The sequence below is a fragment of the Manis pentadactyla genome, chromosome 9 (genome assembly GCF_030020395.1).
Source record: "Manis pentadactyla isolate mManPen7 chromosome 9, mManPen7.hap1, whole genome shotgun sequence".
In the NCBI taxonomy this organism is placed as follows: Eukaryota; Metazoa; Chordata; class Mammalia; order Pholidota; family Manidae; genus Manis; species Manis pentadactyla.
This window is the reverse complement of record NC_080027.1, coordinates 48,004,175-48,023,769: the sequence shown is the minus strand read 5'-3', so window position 1 is coordinate 48,023,769 and position 19,595 is coordinate 48,004,175. Positions and strand designations below refer to the sequence as shown.

Sequence of the window (19,595 nt, the reverse complement as noted above, 5' to 3'; positions counted from 1 at the left end):
CCCTGGCCACAGCAGCCCCGCCACAGTGGCAGAGCAGCTGCCCAGTGTCTCCTCCCATGGAGCAGCTGCCTGGGCCAGATGCAGAGGCTGCCGCCGGCATGCAGCTGCCCAGCACAGACAGAGGAAACCAGGACAAGGCGCAAAGGGGTGCTGTTCTTGCAGGAGAGCACACCTGGGGTGCCTGCCACTCCCCGCAGGGCTCAGGGCTACCCTGCTCCTCCCATAGCAGCTGAGGGGATTAACCTGGACACTGCTCCTGGCAGCTTCGACACAGGCAGTAGGGAAGGGCAAGGTGACCAGCAAGCAGGAAGGGATTTTGTTCTCCCAGCTGACACACGCCACCTGCCTACAACCACCTCTATTGCCATGAAAAGGCAGAAGAATCTGGTCCAGTCTAGAATCACCCAGACAACCCCAGAGAGAGGGCCTGGGGAGATAGATATAACCAATCTTCCTGAAAAAGAACTCAAAATAAAGGTCATAACCATGCTGATAGACCTTCAGAGAAATATGCAAGAGCTAAAGGATGAAGTCAGGAGAGAGATTACAGAAATGAAACAATCTCTGGAAGGACTTAAGAGCAGACTAGATGAGGTGCAAGAGACTGTTCATGGAATAGAAATCAGAGAACAGGAATACAGAGAAGCTGAGGTAGAGAGAGATAAAAGGATTTCTAAGAATATTAAGAGAACTGTGTGACCAATCCAAATGGAACAATATTACCATTATAGGGGCACCAGAAGAAGAAGAGAGAGGAAAAGGGATAGAAAGTGTCTTTGAAGAAATAATTGCTGAAAACTTCCCCAAACTGGGGGAGGAAATAGTTGCTCAGACCATGGAAGCCCACAGATCTCCCAACACAAGGACCCAAGGAGGACAACAAAAAGACATAGAATAATTAAAATGGCAAAGATCAAAGACAAGGACAGCGTATTAAAGGCAGCCAGAGAGAGAAAAAAGGTCATGTACAAAGGAAAACCCATCAGGCTATCATTAGACTTCTCAACAGAAACCTTACAGGCCAGAAGACAATGGCATGATATATTTAATGCAATGAAACAAAATGGCCTTGAACCAAGAATACTGTATCCAGCAGGATTATCATTTAAATATGAAGGAGGGATTAAACAATTCCCAGACAAGCAAAAGTTGAGGGAATTTGCCTTCCACAAGCCATCTCTACAGGATATTTTAAAAGGAATGTTCTAGATGGAAGCACTCCTAAGGCTAAATAGATGTCACCAGAGAAAAATAAAATCACACCAAAGAAAGCAGACCAACCAAATACTAACTAAAGGCAAAAAATAAAATCAACTATTTACAAAAGCAATCAAAGGAAACACAAAAGAGTACGGAATAAAACACCTAACATATAAAGAATGGAGGAGAAAGAGTAAGAATGGAGAGAAATAAATAATCATCACACTGTGTTTATAATAGCTTAATAATAAGTTAAGTTAGATTGTTAGATAGTAAAGAAGCTACCCTTGAACCTTTGGTAACCATGAATCTGAAGCCTGCAATGGCAATAAGTACATATCTTTCAATAATCACCCTAAATGTAAATGGACTGAATGCACCAATCAAAAGACACAGAGTAATAGAATGGATAAAAAAGCAAGACCCATCTATATGCTGCTTACAAGAAACTCACCTCAAACCCAAAGACATGCACAGACTAAAAGTCAAGGGATGGAGAAACATATTTCAGGCAAACAACAGAAAGAAGAAAGCAGGGGTTGCAGTACTAGTATCAGACAAAATAGACTTCAAAACAAAGAAAGTAACAAGAGATAAAGAAGGACATTACATAATGATAAAGGGCTCAGTCCAACAAAAGGATATAACCATTCTAAATATATATGCACCCAACACAGGAGCACCAGCATATGTGAAACAAATACTAACAGAACTAAAGGAGAAAATAGAATAAAATGCATTCATTTTAGGAGACTTCAACATGCCACTCACTCCAAAGGATAGATCCACCGGACAGAAAATAAGTAAGGACACAGAGGCATTGAACAACACTAGAACAGATGGACCTAACAGACATCTACAGAACTCTACACCCAAAACCAGCAGGATACACATTCTTCTCAAGTGGACATGGAACATTTTCCAGAATAGACCACATACTAGGCCACAAAAACAGCCTCAATAAATTCAAAAAGACTGAAATTCTACCAACCAACTTCTCAGACCACAAAGGTATAAAACTAGAAATAAATTGTACAAAGAGAACAAAAAGGCTCACAAACACATGGAGGCTTAACAACATGCTCCTAAATAATCAATGGATCAATGACCAAATTAAAACAGAGATCAAGCAATATAAGGAGACAAATGACAACAATAGCACAAAGCCCCAACTTCTATGGGATGCAGCGAAGGCAGTTCTAAGAGGAAAGTATATAGCAATCCAGGCCTATTTAAAGAAGGAAGAACAATCCCAAATGAATAGTCTAAAGTCACAGTTATTGAAAGTGGAAGAAAAAGAACAAATGAGGCCCAAATTCAGCAGAAGGAGGGACATAATAAAGGTCAGAGAAGAAATAAATAAAGTTGAGAAGAATAAAACAAATAGAAAAAAAATCAATGAAACCAAGAGCTTGTTCTTTGAGAAAATAAACAAAATAGGTAAACCCCTAGCCAGACTTATTAAGAGAAAAAGAAAATCTACACACATAAACAGAATCAGAAATGAGAAAGGAAAAGTCATGATGGACACCACAGAAATACAAAGAATTATTAGAGAATACTATGAAAATCTATGTGCTAACAAGCAGGAAAACCTAGAAGAAATGGACAACTTCCTAGAAAAATACAACCTTCCAAGACTGACCAAGGAAGAAACAGAAAATCTAAATTGACCAATTACCAGCAATGAAATTGAATCGGCAATCAAAAAACTACCTAAGACCAACACCCCCGGGCCAGATGGATTCACAGCAGAATTTTATCAGACATATAGAAAAGACATCATACCCATTCTCCTTAAAGTTTTCCAAAAAATAGAAGAGGAAGGAATACTTCCAAACTCATTCTATGAAGCCAGTATCATTCTAATATCAAAATGAGGCAAAGACCCCACCAAAAAAGAAAATTACAGACCAATATCCCTGATGAACATAGATGCAAAAGTACTCAACAAAATACTGGCAAACCGAATTAAAAAATACATCAAGAGGATCATACACCATGATCAAGTGGGATTCATCTCAGGGATGCAAGGATGGTACAACATTCAAAAATCCATCAACATCATCCACCACATAAACAAAAAGAAGGACAAAAACCACATGATCTTCTCCATAGATGCTGAAAAAGCACTCGACAAAATTCAACATCCATTCATGATAAAAACTCTCAACAAAATGGATATAGAGGGCAAGTACCTCAACATAATAAAGGCCATACATGACAAACCCACAGCCAACATCATACTTAACAGAGTGAAGCTGAAAGCTTTTCCTCTAAGATCGGGAACAAGACAGGGATGCCCACTCTCCCCACTGTTATTCAACATAGTACTGGAGGTCCTAGCCACAGCAATCAGACAAAACAAAGAAATACAACGCATCCAGATTGGTAAAGAAGAAGTCAAAGTGTCACTATTTGTAGATGACATGATATTGTACATAAAAAGCCCTAAAGACTCCACCCCAAAACTACTAGAACAAATATCTGAATTCAGCAAATTTGCAGGATACAAAATTAATACACAGAAGTCTGTTGCTTTCCTATACACTAAAGATGAATTAGCAGAAAGAGAAATCAGGAAAACAATTCCATTCACAATTGCATCAGAAAGAACAAAATATCTAGGAATAAACCTAACCAAGGAAGTGAAAGACCTATACCCTGAAAACTATAAGACACTCTTAAGAGAAATTAAAGAGGACACTAACAAATGGAAACTCATCCCATGCTCTTGGCTAGGAAGAATATTGTCAAAATGGCCGTCCTGCCTAAAGCAATCTACAGGTTCAATGCAATCTCTATCAAAATACCAACAGCATTCTTCAATGAACTGGAACAAATAGTTTTAAAATTCATATGGAACCAGGAAAGACCCCGAATAGCCTAAGCAATCCTGAGAAGGAAGAATAAAGCAGGAGGGATCTCACTTCCCAACTTAGAGCTCTACTACAAAGCCACAGTAATCAAGACAATTTGGTACTGGCACAAGAACAGATCTATAGACCAGTGGAACAGAATAGAGAGTCCAGATATTATCCCACACATATATGGTCAATCAATATACAATAAAGGAGCCATGGGCACACAATGGGGAAATGACAGCCTCTTCAACAGCTGGTGTTGGCAAAACTGGACAGTTACATGTAAGAGAATGAAATTGGATCATTGTCTAACCCCATACACAGAAGTAAATTAGAAATGGATCAAAGATCTGAAGATAAGTCATGAAACCACAAAACTCTTAGAAAAAAACATAGGCAAAAATCTCTTGGACATAAACATGAGTGACTTCTTCATGAACTTACCTTCCCAGGCAAGGGAAACAAAAGCAAAAATGAACAAGTGGGACTATATCAAGGTGAAAAGCTTCTGTACAGCACCATCCATAGAACAAGAAGGCATCCTACAGTATGGGAGAATATATTCATAAATGACAGATCTGATAAGGGGTTGACATCCAAAATATATAAAACTCATGCACCTCAACAAACAAAAAGCAAATAATCCAATTAAAAATTGTGCACAGGATCTGAACAGACATGTCTCCAAAGAAGAAATTCAGATGGCCAACAGACACATGAAAAGATGCTCCACATCGCTAATTGTCAGAGAAATGCAGATTAAAATTGCAATGAGATATCATCTCATACCAGTAAGGATCGCCACCATCCAAAAGACAAACAACAGCAAATGTTGGTGAAGATGTGGAGAAAGGGGAACCCTCCTACACTGCCTGTGGGAAGGTAAATTAGTTCCACCATTGTGGAAAGCAGTATGGAGGTTCCTCAAAAAGCTCAAAATAGAAATACCATTTGACCCAGGAATTCCACTCCCAGGAATTTACCCTAAGAATGCATGAGCCCAGTTTGAAAAAGACAGATGCACCCCTACGTTTATCACAGCACTATTTACAATAGCCAAGAAATGGAAGCAACCTAAGTGTCCATCAGTAAATGAATGGATAAAGAAGATGTGGTACATATACAGAAAGGAATATTATTCAGCCATAAGAAGAAAACAAATCCTACCATTTGCAACAACATGGATGGAGCTAGAGGGTATTATGCTCAGTGAAATAAGCCAGGTAGAGAAAGACAAGTATCAAATGATTTCACTCATCTGTGGAGTATAAGAACAAAGCAAAAACTGAAGGAACAAAACAGCAGCAGACTCACAGAACCCAAGAATGGACTAACAGTTACCAAAGGGAAAGGAACTGGGGAGTATGGGTGGGAAGGGAGGGATAAGGGGGAAAAGGAAAGGGGGCATTAGTATTAGCAGACATAATGTAGGTGAGGGGTGTACGGGGAGGGCTGTACAACACAGACAAGAAAAGTAGTGATTCTATAGCATCTTACTACATTAATGGACAGTGACTGTAATAGGGGTTTGTGGGGGGACTTGGTGATGGGGGTAGTTTAGTAAACATAATATTCCTCATGTAATTGTCGATTAATGATACAAAAAAAAATCATTGAAGAGGAAAACCAAGGAAATTCAATTAAGAAAGTACTCCGGTCGGTCGTGGTGTTGTGTGCTTGGAGTGGGCTAAGCGCTCCATCGGTTTTCTCTCCTAAAGCTTACCCAGTCAGCTAGATGTGTCTGCTGAGACACTTTGTTCAGGATGACATTTTTGCACAATGCACAAAGGAGAGGCCAGAACCAGGGTGAAGACGAAAGGATTGAGTGGGTGGATGGCTGAAGTGGCCTGGCAGAGACGACAACAAGCTGAAGACTTGGCCGGCATCAGGAGGGAGGGGATTTCACAGGAGGAGAGTCTCACAATCAGAGCAGCAAAAGCATCAGAACCAGAGTGGGGGTCATCCCCTGGCTCCTCTGATTCAAATCACAGGAAAGATGGTTTTGGAGTAAATCAAAGTATAAGCAAACAAAATAATAGTTCATTTAGTGTATTAGTTTCTCATTGTTGTAACAAGTCCCCACCAATTTACTGGCTTTAAGCAGCACATATTTATTCTCTTATATTCTGGAAGCCAGAAGTAGAAAACCAATTCCAGTGGGCTAAAATCAGGGTGTCAGCAGGGCCAATTCCTATCAAAGGCTCTCAGGGAAATCTTTTCTCTTGCCTTTGCAGCTTCTAGAGGCCACCTGCATGCCTCGGTTTGTGTCCCCTTCCTCCATCTTCAGAGTTTATTGCTCAAATGGCTGCTTCTGCCTCCTGTGCTCACGTTGGGCCCAATGGACAACCCCATATGGTCTCCCCATCCCAAGATATTTAACTTAATCACAGCCGTAAAGTGCCTTCTGCCCTATAAGGCAGCATTCACAGGTCCTGGGACTTAGGATGTGGGTATATTTGGGGAAGACCTTAGAGGTGGTCATTTGTTCAAGGGGTAAAGTGGAAATAAATCTTTTTCAAGTTAAAAATCAAACAAAAAGCCCACAACAGCCTGGAAATTGTTTAGAGAGCATACACTCAGCCAGCTTTAAATTGGCCACAGCATCAGTTCCCCCAGGGGTGTCTCAACAGTGAAAGGGGCTTAATCCCCACCCAGGAGAAGGAAGCTACCCTGCAGAAATGGAGTCTCATATGTGCTCAGTGACACCAATAGATGGTCATTCTTTCTTGTTTCAGCAAACACGTGATTAGAGCCCACTCTTCATCAGGCCCTGTTACAGAGCTGGGGATTTGGGGAGCGAGATGTGCTCACGGTTTATGTCAGATTAGTAGAAGATGTGCCAAATCAAGCAGCATGGGAGCATGTGAGAGACACATAGGAAGAGCGCAGGGGAGCTGAGAAGCCAGGAGAATCATTGCCCTCTCAAAAGTACCAGGTGCCCAGATAAATGCCTGCTTTTTATCCTGGTCCACAATTAATAAAGGAGGCTGTACTGTCTGCCTCTCTGGTAACATAGAAGGAAAATGAGAATGAAGAATGGGGGGAAGAAGCTAACTACTAAGAAGAACTACTAGGAAAAAGTGAGGTGCCTATGGATTCTAAAGCCAAAAATAAAAATTTTTGATTGACTCAAAGGAAGAAAATAAAGCTTGTTCATTCATTCATGCATGTAACAAATATTTATTGAGCATCTACCAAGTGCCAGACAGCATTCTGATGTTCAGGATGCAGCAGGAGTTAAAACAAAGACAGTAAACAAATAGATAAAATATGTATGTCATCTGGTGACATGTTTTACAGAGACAAATTAAGCACAGAAGGGGCATAATTTGTTTTTTTCTGGAGCATCTACCATGAGTAGTATTTATCCACCATGTCCCAGGCTGTGTGCTAAGTGCTGCAGGGCAGAGATGAATTAACTCATTCGTTAAATATTTATTGAATGTTATCTATGTGACAGTCACTGTGCTAAGTCCTGGGGAAATGAGGTCTCTGCCATTAATGGAACTTCCAGACTAATGTGAGAATCGGCCATTTAACAATTAAGTATTAAGGATATATATAATTACAAACTGCAGTAAAATCTATGAATAGAATGTAATGTGTTCATCTACTTAAATTGGGGGATGGGATCAGGCATCTTTAAAGAAGTGAAATTTGAACTGAGAGCCAAAGAACTTATAAGAGTGAACGATATAAACAGTTGTTATAAACTATTGTAATTAGAGCAGTGTGGTATTACCACAGGGGTTGGGCAACTAGATCAATGTAAGAGGAACAGGGAGGCTAGAATCCAACGCATACATACATGAAAACTGATATATGGCATTGCAAGTTAGTGACCAGGTTTGAGCAAGTCGATAAATACAATAAATAGCACTGAAGCAATATATTAGCCATATAGAAAAGATCAAATTGGATCCCTGCTTCCCATCATACACAGAAATCAGTTCTAGTTGGTTGAGAGACTTGTATGTGAAGGGAAAATCTTGTCGGAGAGAAAGAAGGTCTTGTCAGGGAAAATATGGAATATCTTTATGATTAGGAATAGACAAGTCACAAAAAGTACTACCATAAAAGTAAAAAATTGGAGATTGATACATTTGACTACATTGTAATCACACACGCCTATTCATCAGATGGCTTTGAGACAGAGACAGCAGGAGCTGAAGGGAAGGGAGGGGAGAAGAAAGGAAAGAGAGAAAGGCAGAGTAAGCTGCACACTGGGAGAAAACATTTGCAACTGATGTAACTGGCAAAAAACATATAAGATGCCTAAAAATCAGCAAGAAAAAGATAAGTCAATAGAAAAATGGGAAAAAGTCATGAGTAGGCTTTTTCCCCCCCCACCAGAAAAAGCAGTTCTCTGAGAAACAAACACATGCAAGATGTTCAACCTCCTTAGCAATTAGGTAATTAAATCAGGTTCACAAGCCATGGTTTTAGTTATTAGATTGTCAAAATGAAAACATCTGACACTTTCCACGCATCTGCAGGTCAGGGGAGGTGTTCTCTACGTTACCTTGGTGTGTGTTTCGGGGCTGGCGGTGGGGTGGTTATCTATTCCTTGACTTCTCCTTCTCAATCCTGCCCAAGAGGCAGGGATTTACCTTTGACACCGGCAAGAGGGAACTGATGGGGGAGGAGAGTTACCAAGTCTCTGAAACCTACGTGAAGGACCCCCATAACTGTCCATGTCCGACATTCTGCCTCCTCTTGGTCTAGTGTTGGGTCCCTTCCATTTCTCTCTCCAATAGCGAATGAACGAGTGAATCAATGAGCCCTTTGAACGAATGTCTTCTTTATACCTCGATTACAGCCCCACTGCAGCAACACCTGGTCCTGGACCGGGCTCAGAGTTCATTATGAATGTCGCAAGAATATATTTATGCAGTCTTCGAATTGGCCTGACTTACCTTTTCTTTTGTTTTCTTTTTGAATTCCCTTTTCTTTCACCAGCACCCCTTTCCTCCGGGTCATCCAGACGCCCCTCCCTCCCTCCAGCCTCGCCGCAATTGAAACAAGCAGAGGAGTGGGGGTTCTCCGTCAGGGCCGCTCAGAGTGCGCAGGGAGACCAGGGGAGCAGAGACCCCGTAATGCATGAGATGTCTCACTAGGAACCAAGGAGGCCCCGCACTCAGCGCGGCCCTGAGGGCAGAGGGCGGCAGGGCCGGAGTCACGCGAGAAGGCGCTTCCCGCCCCCCGTGCCCGGCGGGGTGAGGGGTCAGCCGCGGGGGCGCGGTCCGCGGTTGGCTCAGCGTCGGCGCGGCGTTGCTGCGAGGCTCTCCTGTCCGCCAGGCGCGGTTGCAGAGCGGCGCCCGGAGATCGCGGGCCCGCGGGGTCGGGGAGACGCGCGCCGGCTCCCAGCCGGCCCCGCCTCGACATGTTTGGTGCCCCGTTCCAGGTGGGTTCCCGGGGGTCGGACGGCCCTGCGGGAAGAGGCCGGAGACGTGGAGGCGGGCGGGAGCCGGGGAGAGTCCGACGGGGCGCCCGGAGCGGGAATAGGGAGTCAGGGACTGGGCGGGACGGCGAAGGGCGGGCGCCCGGCGTGAGGTGGAGAGCCCTGAGGACTTTCCTGAGCCCGACCGATCGGACTGGTGTCGGAAGCCGGCCTGGCAGAGCGGGGTGGCAGGGGTGGGGGCGGATGCGGGAGGCCGGCCCAGCCGCTGGCAGGTGAGTGCTGGGCCCCCTTCGCCTGCTTTGGAGGGTGTAGTTGACTCGAGGCCCTAAGGTAATGGAGCACTCCCTAGACAGAGGTACCCCAACACAAACCCCTGCCCATGCTGAGCCTGGATAGGGGGAGTATTGGGAGAGGAAGCCCCCCACCCCACTAGCTCCCAGCCACAACAACCCCTGGAGGAGTTTTGCCCTTGGGGACTGGGGCCTTCATTCCAGAGTGTGGGTTAGAAGTAATGTCATCACCTCCTCCAGCTCAAGGAGGAGACTCCCAGGGCTTGCACCCTTGGCTGTAGCCAGGATGGAGGCAGATGAGCAGGAGGCCTGAAACATCCTGCCTGGCCCAGCCTGCATGCAGCTGACCCACTGACCTGCCTGTCCCTGCCATCCACAGTAGGCACAGCCTGCCTTCTGTCTGTTACTGGACCAGGCCAAGCTCGGGCCCTGCTCGACCCATCCACCGCAAGCCCAACAGTGACATGGGGTGTAGTGAAAGAAAGTAGGCGAGTTTATTGCAGGCTATGGAGTAAGGAGTCTGGGCTGCTAATGTGTAAATTCCTGAACTCCCCGGTTGGGTTACAAGCAGAGTTAAGGGCAAAATTATGAGTGAGGGTCCCAGGGTGTGTGATCAGCTAGTGCACATTCTTGTGACTGGTCAGTGTTTAGGTACTAGGGGCTTATCTCAGGTCTCTTAGTTGCAAGTCTTCTGGCTCCAATTGTCTGTGGCCTAGATGCTTGTGGCCAGCAGGTGGTCTACTTGATGGGGTCTGAGTTTCTGCAGAAACACCTCAAGAATACACATGTTAAGAGTTTATCTGCATATTTTGAGGGAGGAACAATGGGTCCTGTCATAACATGTATTTACTGAGTTTGCTTTACCTTGTTATTGCAACCTCCACTTTCCTGAATTCCTAATTGCTGTCAACACACCATTGAGGGCCAGGGACTCTCTTTGACTGATTAAAGAGAAGTCTGAGAGGCTTCTCTGAGGAGGCTACCTGTTGGCTTCATGTTTTGGTACCTTTTCCTCTCACCTAGTTTCTTTCAGGCACAGCCCAGCTTCTTCTGCGCCTTTGGTGTGGGGAGAGTGCCGCTGTGCCTGTGAGCTGTCCTGCCCAGGGCATGCAGGACCTGAGGTGCCTTGCTCACATTGTGTCTGGCTAGGACCCATCCCTGCTCCTTGCCATCACCATCATTGGGGTCACAGTGCTCCTGGTGGCCCTAAAGAACATGAACTCAAGGAGGAGAAAACTTATCACCTTGCAAGACTCTGAAACCAAGTACTCTCTGCCCTTGATTGAGAAAGAGGTAATGGATCAGTCCACTCCCTCAACTATAGGCAGGTGAAAGAGGATAAGAGTGGTGGGGGATGTGCTGGCTGGGATGGTGAGTTAATGGGACAGGCACTTCATGGCCTCCAGTTTGTGACTCCACCCCCCATTGTGTGTGTGTGTGTGTGCGCGCGCACACAAATGCACACCTATTGGCATGCACCAAGTGGAGCTCCTTTCTCAGGCATGTGAGCTGCTCAGCAAGGCTTCTAGAAAGCTGAAAGAGCCTTCCTCTGTTTTGTTTTATTAGCACATCAGCCACAACACCCGGAGGTTCCGCTTTGGACTGCCCTCACCAGACCACGTCCTAGGGCTCCCTGTAGGTGAGTGGCCTTTGGGGTCTTGCAGGCCCTGTGCTCCTATCAGAAACTCAGCAGGAGTGTAGAGGTTGCCTGATACCGTTCCTGAGATACCTGAGCTCAGAGACGTAGGGAGATGGGCCTGGGAACAGTCCACTCCCTCTGTCATTGGTCACTTCGGGCTGATGCAACAGTACTATCTCAAAGGACACTGAAAAGATGTGAGTCTAGAGTCTGAAGGTCTGAGATCTCATTGCAGGCTCCTTGCTGGACAACCTATGACAAGTTCCTCAGTCTCTTGAGCCTCAGTCTATGAAATGGGGTTTCCGAGGCCTGCCTGCCACTTGGGCTGTTGTGAGGGTAAAGTGACTGGTGGATGTGAAAATTCAGAAACTACCAAGTATTGTGCACATGGGAGGGATGGAAGGAACTGATGTTTCCCTATGGTCAGGACAAAGGCCCAGAATGGAGGCAGGAGGAACCCCCCACCCCCGTCCCCCACCATGTGGATTCTCAGCAGGGGCCTTAGACCCACACACAGAGGGACCCATTGTGAACATGGACGTTAGCAGCCCTAGAGTTCCAAGTTAACCTGTTTGTAGTCAGTGACACCACCAGACAGCTAAGTCAGTCTTAGTGAGGTGGAAAACCTTTGCTAGGTCCACAGCCTGGGGATCTAGAGCTTTGTACAAACTGCTAGTGTTGCCTGTGTAGTGGAGGTCCTCATCCACGGCCTGCTTGTCCTGTGTGCGTGGGCCAAAACCTCCACCTCACCTCTGTCATGATAAAATTACACACTAGGCAGCCGACCTGCCCCTCCTGAGCCTCCTGCTGCTTCCTCCCTCCATCTCCGTCCATGAGGGTTCAGAGTCAGCCTGCTCTCCAGCCCTCTGCTTGGCCTGGGGCCAGTAGGCTAGAAGAATGAAAAACTTTGAGCTATAGCATTCCTTAGATTCTGCTGTGACCCACTCTCTCCTCAGTCTGGTGTAGGCAGTGCAGAGTTTTGGGACAGGGTAATTTAGAGGCATCTGGGAGAGTCTACTGTGCTTCCAAGCTCCACTGAAATGAAGCTGGTTAGAGATGGGGCCTGAGGGACCAGCTGGGGAAGCCCCATTTTCTCTGAGGATGCTGCCAGGCCAGGCCCCTCCCAGGTTGGCTTCATCTGAAAGAGCCTTTCTAAGGTTTCCAGACTCACATTCATTCTCAGAAGCTGCCTCAGGCATTTATTCCTGGGTATCCCTGGCGCCTGGTCAGGCAGAAGCCAGAGGCATGGAGCCTGTCCTTTCTTAGGCCCAGAGTATTTGTACCCCAGGCCCTCCTCAGAGACTTTGGCTTATGTTCCTGAAGCAGCTGGAAGGACAGGCCCTTCTAGTGCCCCCTCCTTCCTTTCCTCCTGTCCCTCCTGTTTCTCCCTAGGTCTCTGCTTTTGTCTGCATATTCATACCATATTTCCTGTGCATACACAGTTTTTACTCAGTGAGATGGCACAGAGCTTCCTCCTGCCTCCGTCTTTTAGCCTTTGTTAATTGCAGCTTCTGCCCTTACCACTAATTGCCTTAGTCACTGAAGTCTCCCATGTTAAATCCAACATAAATCTGAACAGTCCAGCCTATCATGTGACACTGGGATGTATTCATGATCCATGATCCACACCTGGTCCATTCAGTTCTAACCTGGAGGAGCAGCATTACATGGTTTGAAACCACAGCTGCCCCCCAGCAGAGCCATCAGTCAGGAAGATACAGTACTCTTTCTAGAACTCCTGGTCTGTGGATGTCTAAATCCTGGGGCCTTGTGCACCTGTGAGCTCAGGCCTGCTCTGTGCTAAGCAGCAGGATACAGATGAGGGGACTGTGATATAACCAGTTTAGAAAAAAACTGTGAAGGCAACATACTTTGTTTTAAAAGGGAAACACTCCTTTCTGCTATTTTTAATACTCAGCCTCCAACTTTAATTAGCTATTCTTGTTCCACAAAGTCCTTTGAAACAGTAGGTTTCCTGTATGTGAAGCTCACAACTACATTATGATGGAGGCAGGGCAGGTGTATCATCCCCATTTCCCCAGAGGGGTGAAGCGACTTGCCCAAGGTAGTGCGTGGAGTGATAGAGGCAGGCCTGGGATCTAGTCATCCTGGATGTGGGCTCCTTCCCTGCTTGGCCCTCCTCTCATGTGTCCTGCCACATTATGCACCCACCTCCCTGAAGCTCAGTCCTCTCTGGGAATCCTGGGTCCTGTTTAGGCTGGCTCTGTTCAGACTTAACATCTGATATCTTTTCTATAGGTAACTATGTCCATCTCTTGGCCAAAATTGATGATGTTTTGGTGGTCAGGGCTTACACGCCTGTGTCCAGTGATGATGATCAAGGCTTTGTGGATTTAATTATAAAGGTAAGTGATGCACACCATGTCCAGCTGCCTCACTCTCCCAAGCCTATTAAGAGTGGTGGGTTAGAAAGCAGTGACTCTATGGCATCTTACTACACTGATAGATGGTGATTGCAGAGTGTGTGTGTGTGTGGAGGGGGGGAATTGATAATATGGGTGACTGGTGAAATGCATTGTTGCTCATGTGAAACCCTCATAAGACTGTATATCAATGATACCTTAATTTAAAAAAAAAGAGTGGTAAGTTGGAGAACGGATACCTGCCTTAGACAGGGCTTTCCAAAAGTGTCATTTAAGAGGGAAGCTGTTGACCTGGTGAATCCTCAGGAGTTGCTTAGAGCAAATGTGAGTGCAGAGGAGTTTTGTCTGCATCCTTCCCAGTAGCAAATGCATTTTTTAGTTGTATGTGGCCGTGGTCTTAGGTCTGAGGGTGTGAAAACCATGCTGCCTTATTTTTCAGATCTACTTCAAAAATGTACACCCCAGGTATCCAGAAGGGGGAAAGATGACTCAGTACCTGGAGAATATGAAAATTGGGGACACCATCCTTTTTCGAGGGCCAACGGGGCGCCTGTTGTATCATGAGCCAGGTACTAGGGGGTTCAGATTGGGCCTACAGCTGGGAGGAATAAGAATCCTGAAGTTGCTCCACTGTTCTAGAAAACTCCTCAGATTTGAGTCACATGGATTTGTCCTTAAAGTCTTCATACATTCATTCATATACCCACTTTACAAGATTTTAAGTTTCATTAAGGTAGGGGAGTGATTTGGTGTTTCCTCATCACTGTGTCTCCAGCACAATGCTCAATCCATAAAAGGTGCCTCCTGATGCTGAAAAGTGGGTTGATGGGCAGAGTCCACACTGGTTCTTTTACCACATATTTATCACTGACTCACTCATTCAGTGCGGTGGGTGAGAGTGCCCTGGGAGGCTGTACAGAACTTCCTCAGAAGAAAAGGTCCAGTGATTCCCCATGGAGGCCCAGGCCTCTTACCTTGTGCACTGGGGCTGGCCCAGGAGGGCCTGGCTTGCTCTCTGGTAAAATGGCATAGCCACTTCCCTGGGTGGACTTGCCTCCCAGGAGTCCCAAGGAAAGGCAGTGACCTTCTGCAGGCTCTCACGTAAGAGCTGCAGAAGTCAGAGGTGTCCTCTGTGTTTCTAGGGAAGTTTTCAATCAAACTATACAAAACGAGTGAGCCTGAAGAAAAACTGGTCCATCATCTGGGAATGATTGCTGGTGGCACAGGTAAGAGGCTTCTGGGGGCCCCATTGGGTAAGCCCTGAGACCTTTCTGACATTAGTGTCATTTGATCCTAGAATGGGTGATGTGAGAGATTTCTTCCCTGGTTATTTTAGATGAGATCACAGTGTCAGTGACAGGCCTTGAAACTGATCCTGTGTGCCCTGCTCCCCTTAACCAACACAGTGGCTGCCTGAGGAGTCCTGGGGCGCCTCTGAAGTCGGGCTGGGAAACATGGAAGACTCTGGGGGCCAGGTCTGCAGGTCCAGTTCAAGTCTGATACCTGCCATTCCTTGAAAATAAATGCCTGAAAATAGAACAAACATGTAAGGAAACCTGCAGTGTGTCAAGCACCGTATCAGGCACTTTGTCACATTTACTTGTCATGGGTGGTTTTGTGAAAGAGGACACTGCCTTGCTGAGACGGTACACTGAGCCCTGGTAGGTCAGTGAGTGAGGGGGCTGGGTGTGAACCCCCATGCCGGTGCCACAGCCAGTGCCTCTTCTATCTTGCATATGGAAAGGAGGAAGGGCCTTTGGTTTATTGTTGCATCAGAAGGGTAAACTGAAATGAAGAATGGTGCCCCACTTTGTGTTTTGGGGACAGAAATGAGGAAAGTAGAATTGGGGCCAAGGAAGGCTATTAATCAGCTATAGACTAGGGACTGTGGACATCGGGGAGGGAGAGAAGACAGCCTGCTGTGTTCCAGGGATCACGCCCATGCTGCAGCTCATTCGCCACATCACCAGGGACCCCAGAGACAAGACCAGGATGTTCCTCCTCCTCGGCAACCAGGTCAGTTCTGCTGTCAGCCCTGAGCTTGCAGGGCAGGTGGAGTGTTTGCAGGGCAGGTGGAGTGTTTGCCAAGCAGGACCTCTGCATTCATTCCTCCCTGCCGACTGAGCGCAGGCTGCCTGCGTGCCTGCCACTGCGGGAGCCCTGGTGGGAGGCTCAGGCCAGGCCTGCTTTCCCATCTAATTTTTTAACCCTGTCTCCTCAACCAGTCCTAGACACTAAGCCTTCCTTCTTTCTTTACTTCATAATTTCTATGAGTGTAAAATCATAGATATTCTCTGGAAATTTCAGAAAATGCAGAAGCATATAAATATCTGGCTTATTATTTTTTTTTCTGTACATGCTATATAATAACATATGTATATAATTTTTTGTTTTGTTTTTTCACTCAGCATTACCACACAGGCATTTTCTTCTCATTAAAACTCTACAAATATTTTCATCGGCCTATATCAAGTTGCTCCGAAATTTGCTAAATCTGCATTCAGGTTGTTTTCAGTTTTCACAGGCATAAGTGATAACAGGAATAGTTGTGCCTTGGCTCAATGACTTTAGATTATTTTCTTAAACAGAACCTCAGAAATGGAACTATTGGGATAAGAATTGTGAAGAGTTTTAAGGTTCAGGTCTTCCATGCAGAATCTTTTAGCCTGTGACAAGTCTCTTTTGCTTTTGGCTCCCCTCCCCCCAAATGAAGCACCCGCCTTTGCTGTCACCCCTTTAGTTCTCCAGTGCTGTTTTATTAACTGTGTATAATGCCTTAGCCCCTTACATTCCCTGCAGAAGGTCCTGGGCCTGCATCGAGCTTGTTCCACTTGGGTTTAGCATGTCTGGCGCACAGCATGGCTGTTGGAGGTGGGCTGGGACTTCTGAGAGGCCATGCCGCACATGCACAGCCATGGCCTTCTAGCTGCAGGCCAATCATGGCAACTCCGTGGGGTTTCTCAGCCTCTGCACCACAGAGAGGGCTCGTGTGCGGCATCCCGCAGCGGAGCCTTTGTTTGCCCCAGGGGTCACGGGGAGAGCACTCAAACTAGAGCGGGGGCAGCTTGGGCAGGAAGGTGCGGATCCACGTGCTTAGTCTGGGGAACATGCAGGGTGTCCTGGTTGGGGCTTTGCTCACGTTGCTTCTTTTCTAGACAGAGGAGGATATCTTGATGAGAAAGGAGCTTGAAGAAGTTGCCAGAACTCGCCCAGACCAGTTCAGTCTCTGGTACACCCTGGACAGGCCTCCTGTTGGTACGATCCCCTTGACTGGCTCAGGAACCCTTGATCCCCTCAGGAACTAGTCCCTGGGTTGGTTTGCTTGTTAGGACTGCACAAGATGGCTGAGACCTTTGGCTCTGTCTCCACATGGCAAATGCAGGAACTTGAAGAAGAGAGGATTTGGGACAACCTGCTTGTAAGGGCAGTCAGGGGCAGGTGTCCAATATCACAGCAGCTCTCCACACACTACAGTGAGCATCAGGAGGGACCCTGAATGCCCGCCCCATGCCGCACTGCACACAGCATCCCACAGAGCCTTCACCCATGATGCATCGTGTATGGCCACTAGCACCTTTACCCCTTACCACCCACCTCACCTGGAGAGCAGTCCTCACCTGCTGAGCCCCACCAGCTGATGCAGTGTTACCACACCCAACCGCCACCACTGCCATGCATACCATACATGGCCACCACACCTTCAGGATGCTGTCCCACACTGCACTGAGCTGTGCCTGCCTTGTCCTACAGCTCACTGCCCAGCAGAGGGTGCCTTCCAGTTGAGCCTCAAGCGCACAGCACACTGCCCCACACAGCCCCGGCTCCTTGCCTTGATTCACACCTTGGGACATCGCACCTCACTGTCATGTTCTCCATCCTTGCCAGGGCTTACAGGAGGCGAACACCAGCGGGGGGCCTCAGAGTCCCAGCAGGGAGAGTGGCATCTGGGATAAATACTGAAGAGGGCTGCCTGGGCCCCCATGGCTTCTACTCCCAGCTTTTCTGCAAAGAACAGTAGTGCAGACTTCTGGGCCTTGGAGAGCAGCCTGGCTTCCCTCTCCCTGGCCTCAGGAAGGAAGGGTAGGAGGCCTGGGGTCAGGGACTTAATGTGGCACCCCGCAGGTGATTTCTTCTGCTTAATCTCAGGCTGGAAGTACAGCTCTGGCTTCATTACTGCTGACATGATCAAGGAGCATCTCCCTCCTCCTGGGAAGTCCACATTCATCCTGGTGTGTGGCCCACCACCCCTGATCCAGACAGCTGCTCGCCCTAACCTGGAGAAACTGGGCTACACCAAGGACATGATTTTCACCTACTAATCCTCTCCCCTTGCTCTTAGGACATTTGCCTGGTCCCTTTCATTTGTTTCAAAGTGAGTTAAGCTGTTAACCTGGGGTGTGTGCAGAAGTGCCCCGAATGCACCCTTGGGCACACTGCACTCTTCTCCTTTGGGTGTGGGCCTAAGAAGGAGGGCTGCAAGGGGCTGGAAACAGAGTGGTTTTTGAGGCTTCCTTGATTGGGAAGGTTTGAAGGAACCCCATTTCAGTCTCTTTCCCATAATTTAGAGAAATAAACTTCAGTACAAAGCAGATAGCCCATGGGGTGTGGCTCTGTGGGGGACCTACAAGGCAGTTAGAAGGCCTTGGCCTGCCCATTGTGTGCATGGGATTCTGTGTGGCCATGGGAGGTCAGAAAATGCCAGGGTGGATTTGCAGAAGAATCCAAAAGGGGTTATGTCAACTTCCACTAATCTTTCTTGAACCCTGCTCCCCAGAGTGTTGTTTTTAAGGTCACAGCTACCAGAGGGCTCAGTTACCCTCCATGTGCACCTTTCCTTCTCTTGTGCAAGATCTTTCAAATGGGATAATGTGTGTAAAAACACATCAGGGCAGTAGTAAATCCATAGGTTAGATGGGCTCCTGCACTTCACAGAAACAAATGTAGGCAAGGCGTGCATTTTCCTAGCATCTTCTGAATACCAGGCCTTTTTGGGGTGGGGGTGGTTACATACAGAAGCTTCTGAACTTGCAAATAAAATAGGTTCCAGCTTTCATATTGTGAGTCCCAAGTGACCATAGTGGCCTGTCCTCTTCATGGCCAGGGGGACGTGCTGCTGCTCTGCATTATCTGTGAGTGGGTAGAACCACTTCTGCACTGTATTTCGTATAATTCTCATAACAAGCCAGAGGTTCTGTGGGGATTTTGTCTTCAAGTTATAGATGAAGAAACTAAGGCTCTGATACCAAAGTGCCTGTCCCCAGGTCATTCTGCCAGTAGGTGTCATAGCTGGGCTTCAAATCTGGGTCTGTTAATTCCATGTCCCTTTTCACAAAAACTGGAACACTATTCCTCCAGCGTTGAAGGAACTTGGTGTAAGTGGATTTCTTACTCAAAGTATGTATGTGTGGTGGGGGCAGGGTACAGGAGAGAGAGCAGTGCTCTAGGGAATCTGAAACACAGCTGAGTAGTATTGTCAGGTGGCCAAACACAGGGATGATCTCTCAAAGGGCCAGTGGAGGTCGGGGAGTGGAGAGGTGGCTAGCCTTCATTCATCCATGTGTTCAGTGCATCCTCAGCAGATCCCTTATTTAAGATCCTACTCAGATAATTGTTCTTTTAAAGAAATTTTTTTATTGAAATATAGTTGACAATATATTGGTTTCAGATGTACAACATAGTGTTTTGACAATTATATACATCACTAAATGCTCACCATGATAAGTGTAGTTACATCTGTCATCAACAGTATTACAATATTATTGGCTATATTCCCTATGCTGTACTTCCATCCCATGACTAATTTATTTTATAATTTGA

The 19,595-nt window shown here is 46.5% G+C and overlaps 2 protein-coding genes across 12 annotated transcripts in view; one reads left to right on the top strand and one right to left on the bottom strand.

Moving 5' to 3' along the window:
- Positions 1-19,575, top strand: part of LOC118914575 (NADH-cytochrome b5 reductase 2) — a 36,698-nt gene extending 17,123 nt beyond the window's left edge. Inside the window, exons 2-10 of one of the 2 annotated variants that reach the window (XM_057507312.1) lie at positions 9,024-9,468; positions 10,905-11,048; positions 11,322-11,394; positions 13,654-13,760; positions 14,218-14,347; positions 14,921-15,004; positions 15,709-15,794; positions 16,934-17,033; positions 17,925-19,575. In XM_057507312.1, the coding sequence (XP_057363295.1) occupies positions 9,448-9,468; positions 10,905-11,048; positions 11,322-11,394; positions 13,654-13,760; positions 14,218-14,347; positions 14,921-15,004; positions 15,709-15,794; positions 16,934-17,033; positions 17,925-18,097 (918 nt within the window). In that variant the 5' untranslated portion in view covers positions 9,024-9,447 and the 3' untranslated portion in view covers positions 18,098-19,575. Of the gene's footprint in view, positions 1-9,023; positions 9,469-10,904; positions 11,049-11,321; positions 11,395-13,653; positions 13,761-14,217; positions 14,348-14,920; positions 15,005-15,708; positions 15,795-16,933; positions 17,034-17,663 lie in introns of both variants that reach the window. The other variant, XM_057507313.1, reaches the window with a different exon arrangement.
- LOC118914532 (liprin-beta-2) overlaps positions 14,557-19,595 on the bottom strand; it is a 191,505-nt gene continuing 186,466 nt past the window's right edge. For 3 of the 10 annotated variants that reach the window (XM_057507298.1, XM_057507303.1, XM_057507310.1), the window contains one exon: positions 14,558-15,305. In XM_057507298.1, the coding sequence (XP_057363281.1) occupies positions 15,129-15,305 (177 nt within the window). In that variant the 3' untranslated portion in view covers positions 14,558-15,128. Of the gene's footprint in view, positions 15,306-19,595 lie in introns of all 10 variants that reach the window. The other 7 variants (XM_057507300.1, XM_057507309.1, XM_057507302.1 and 4 more) reach the window with 6 other exon arrangements.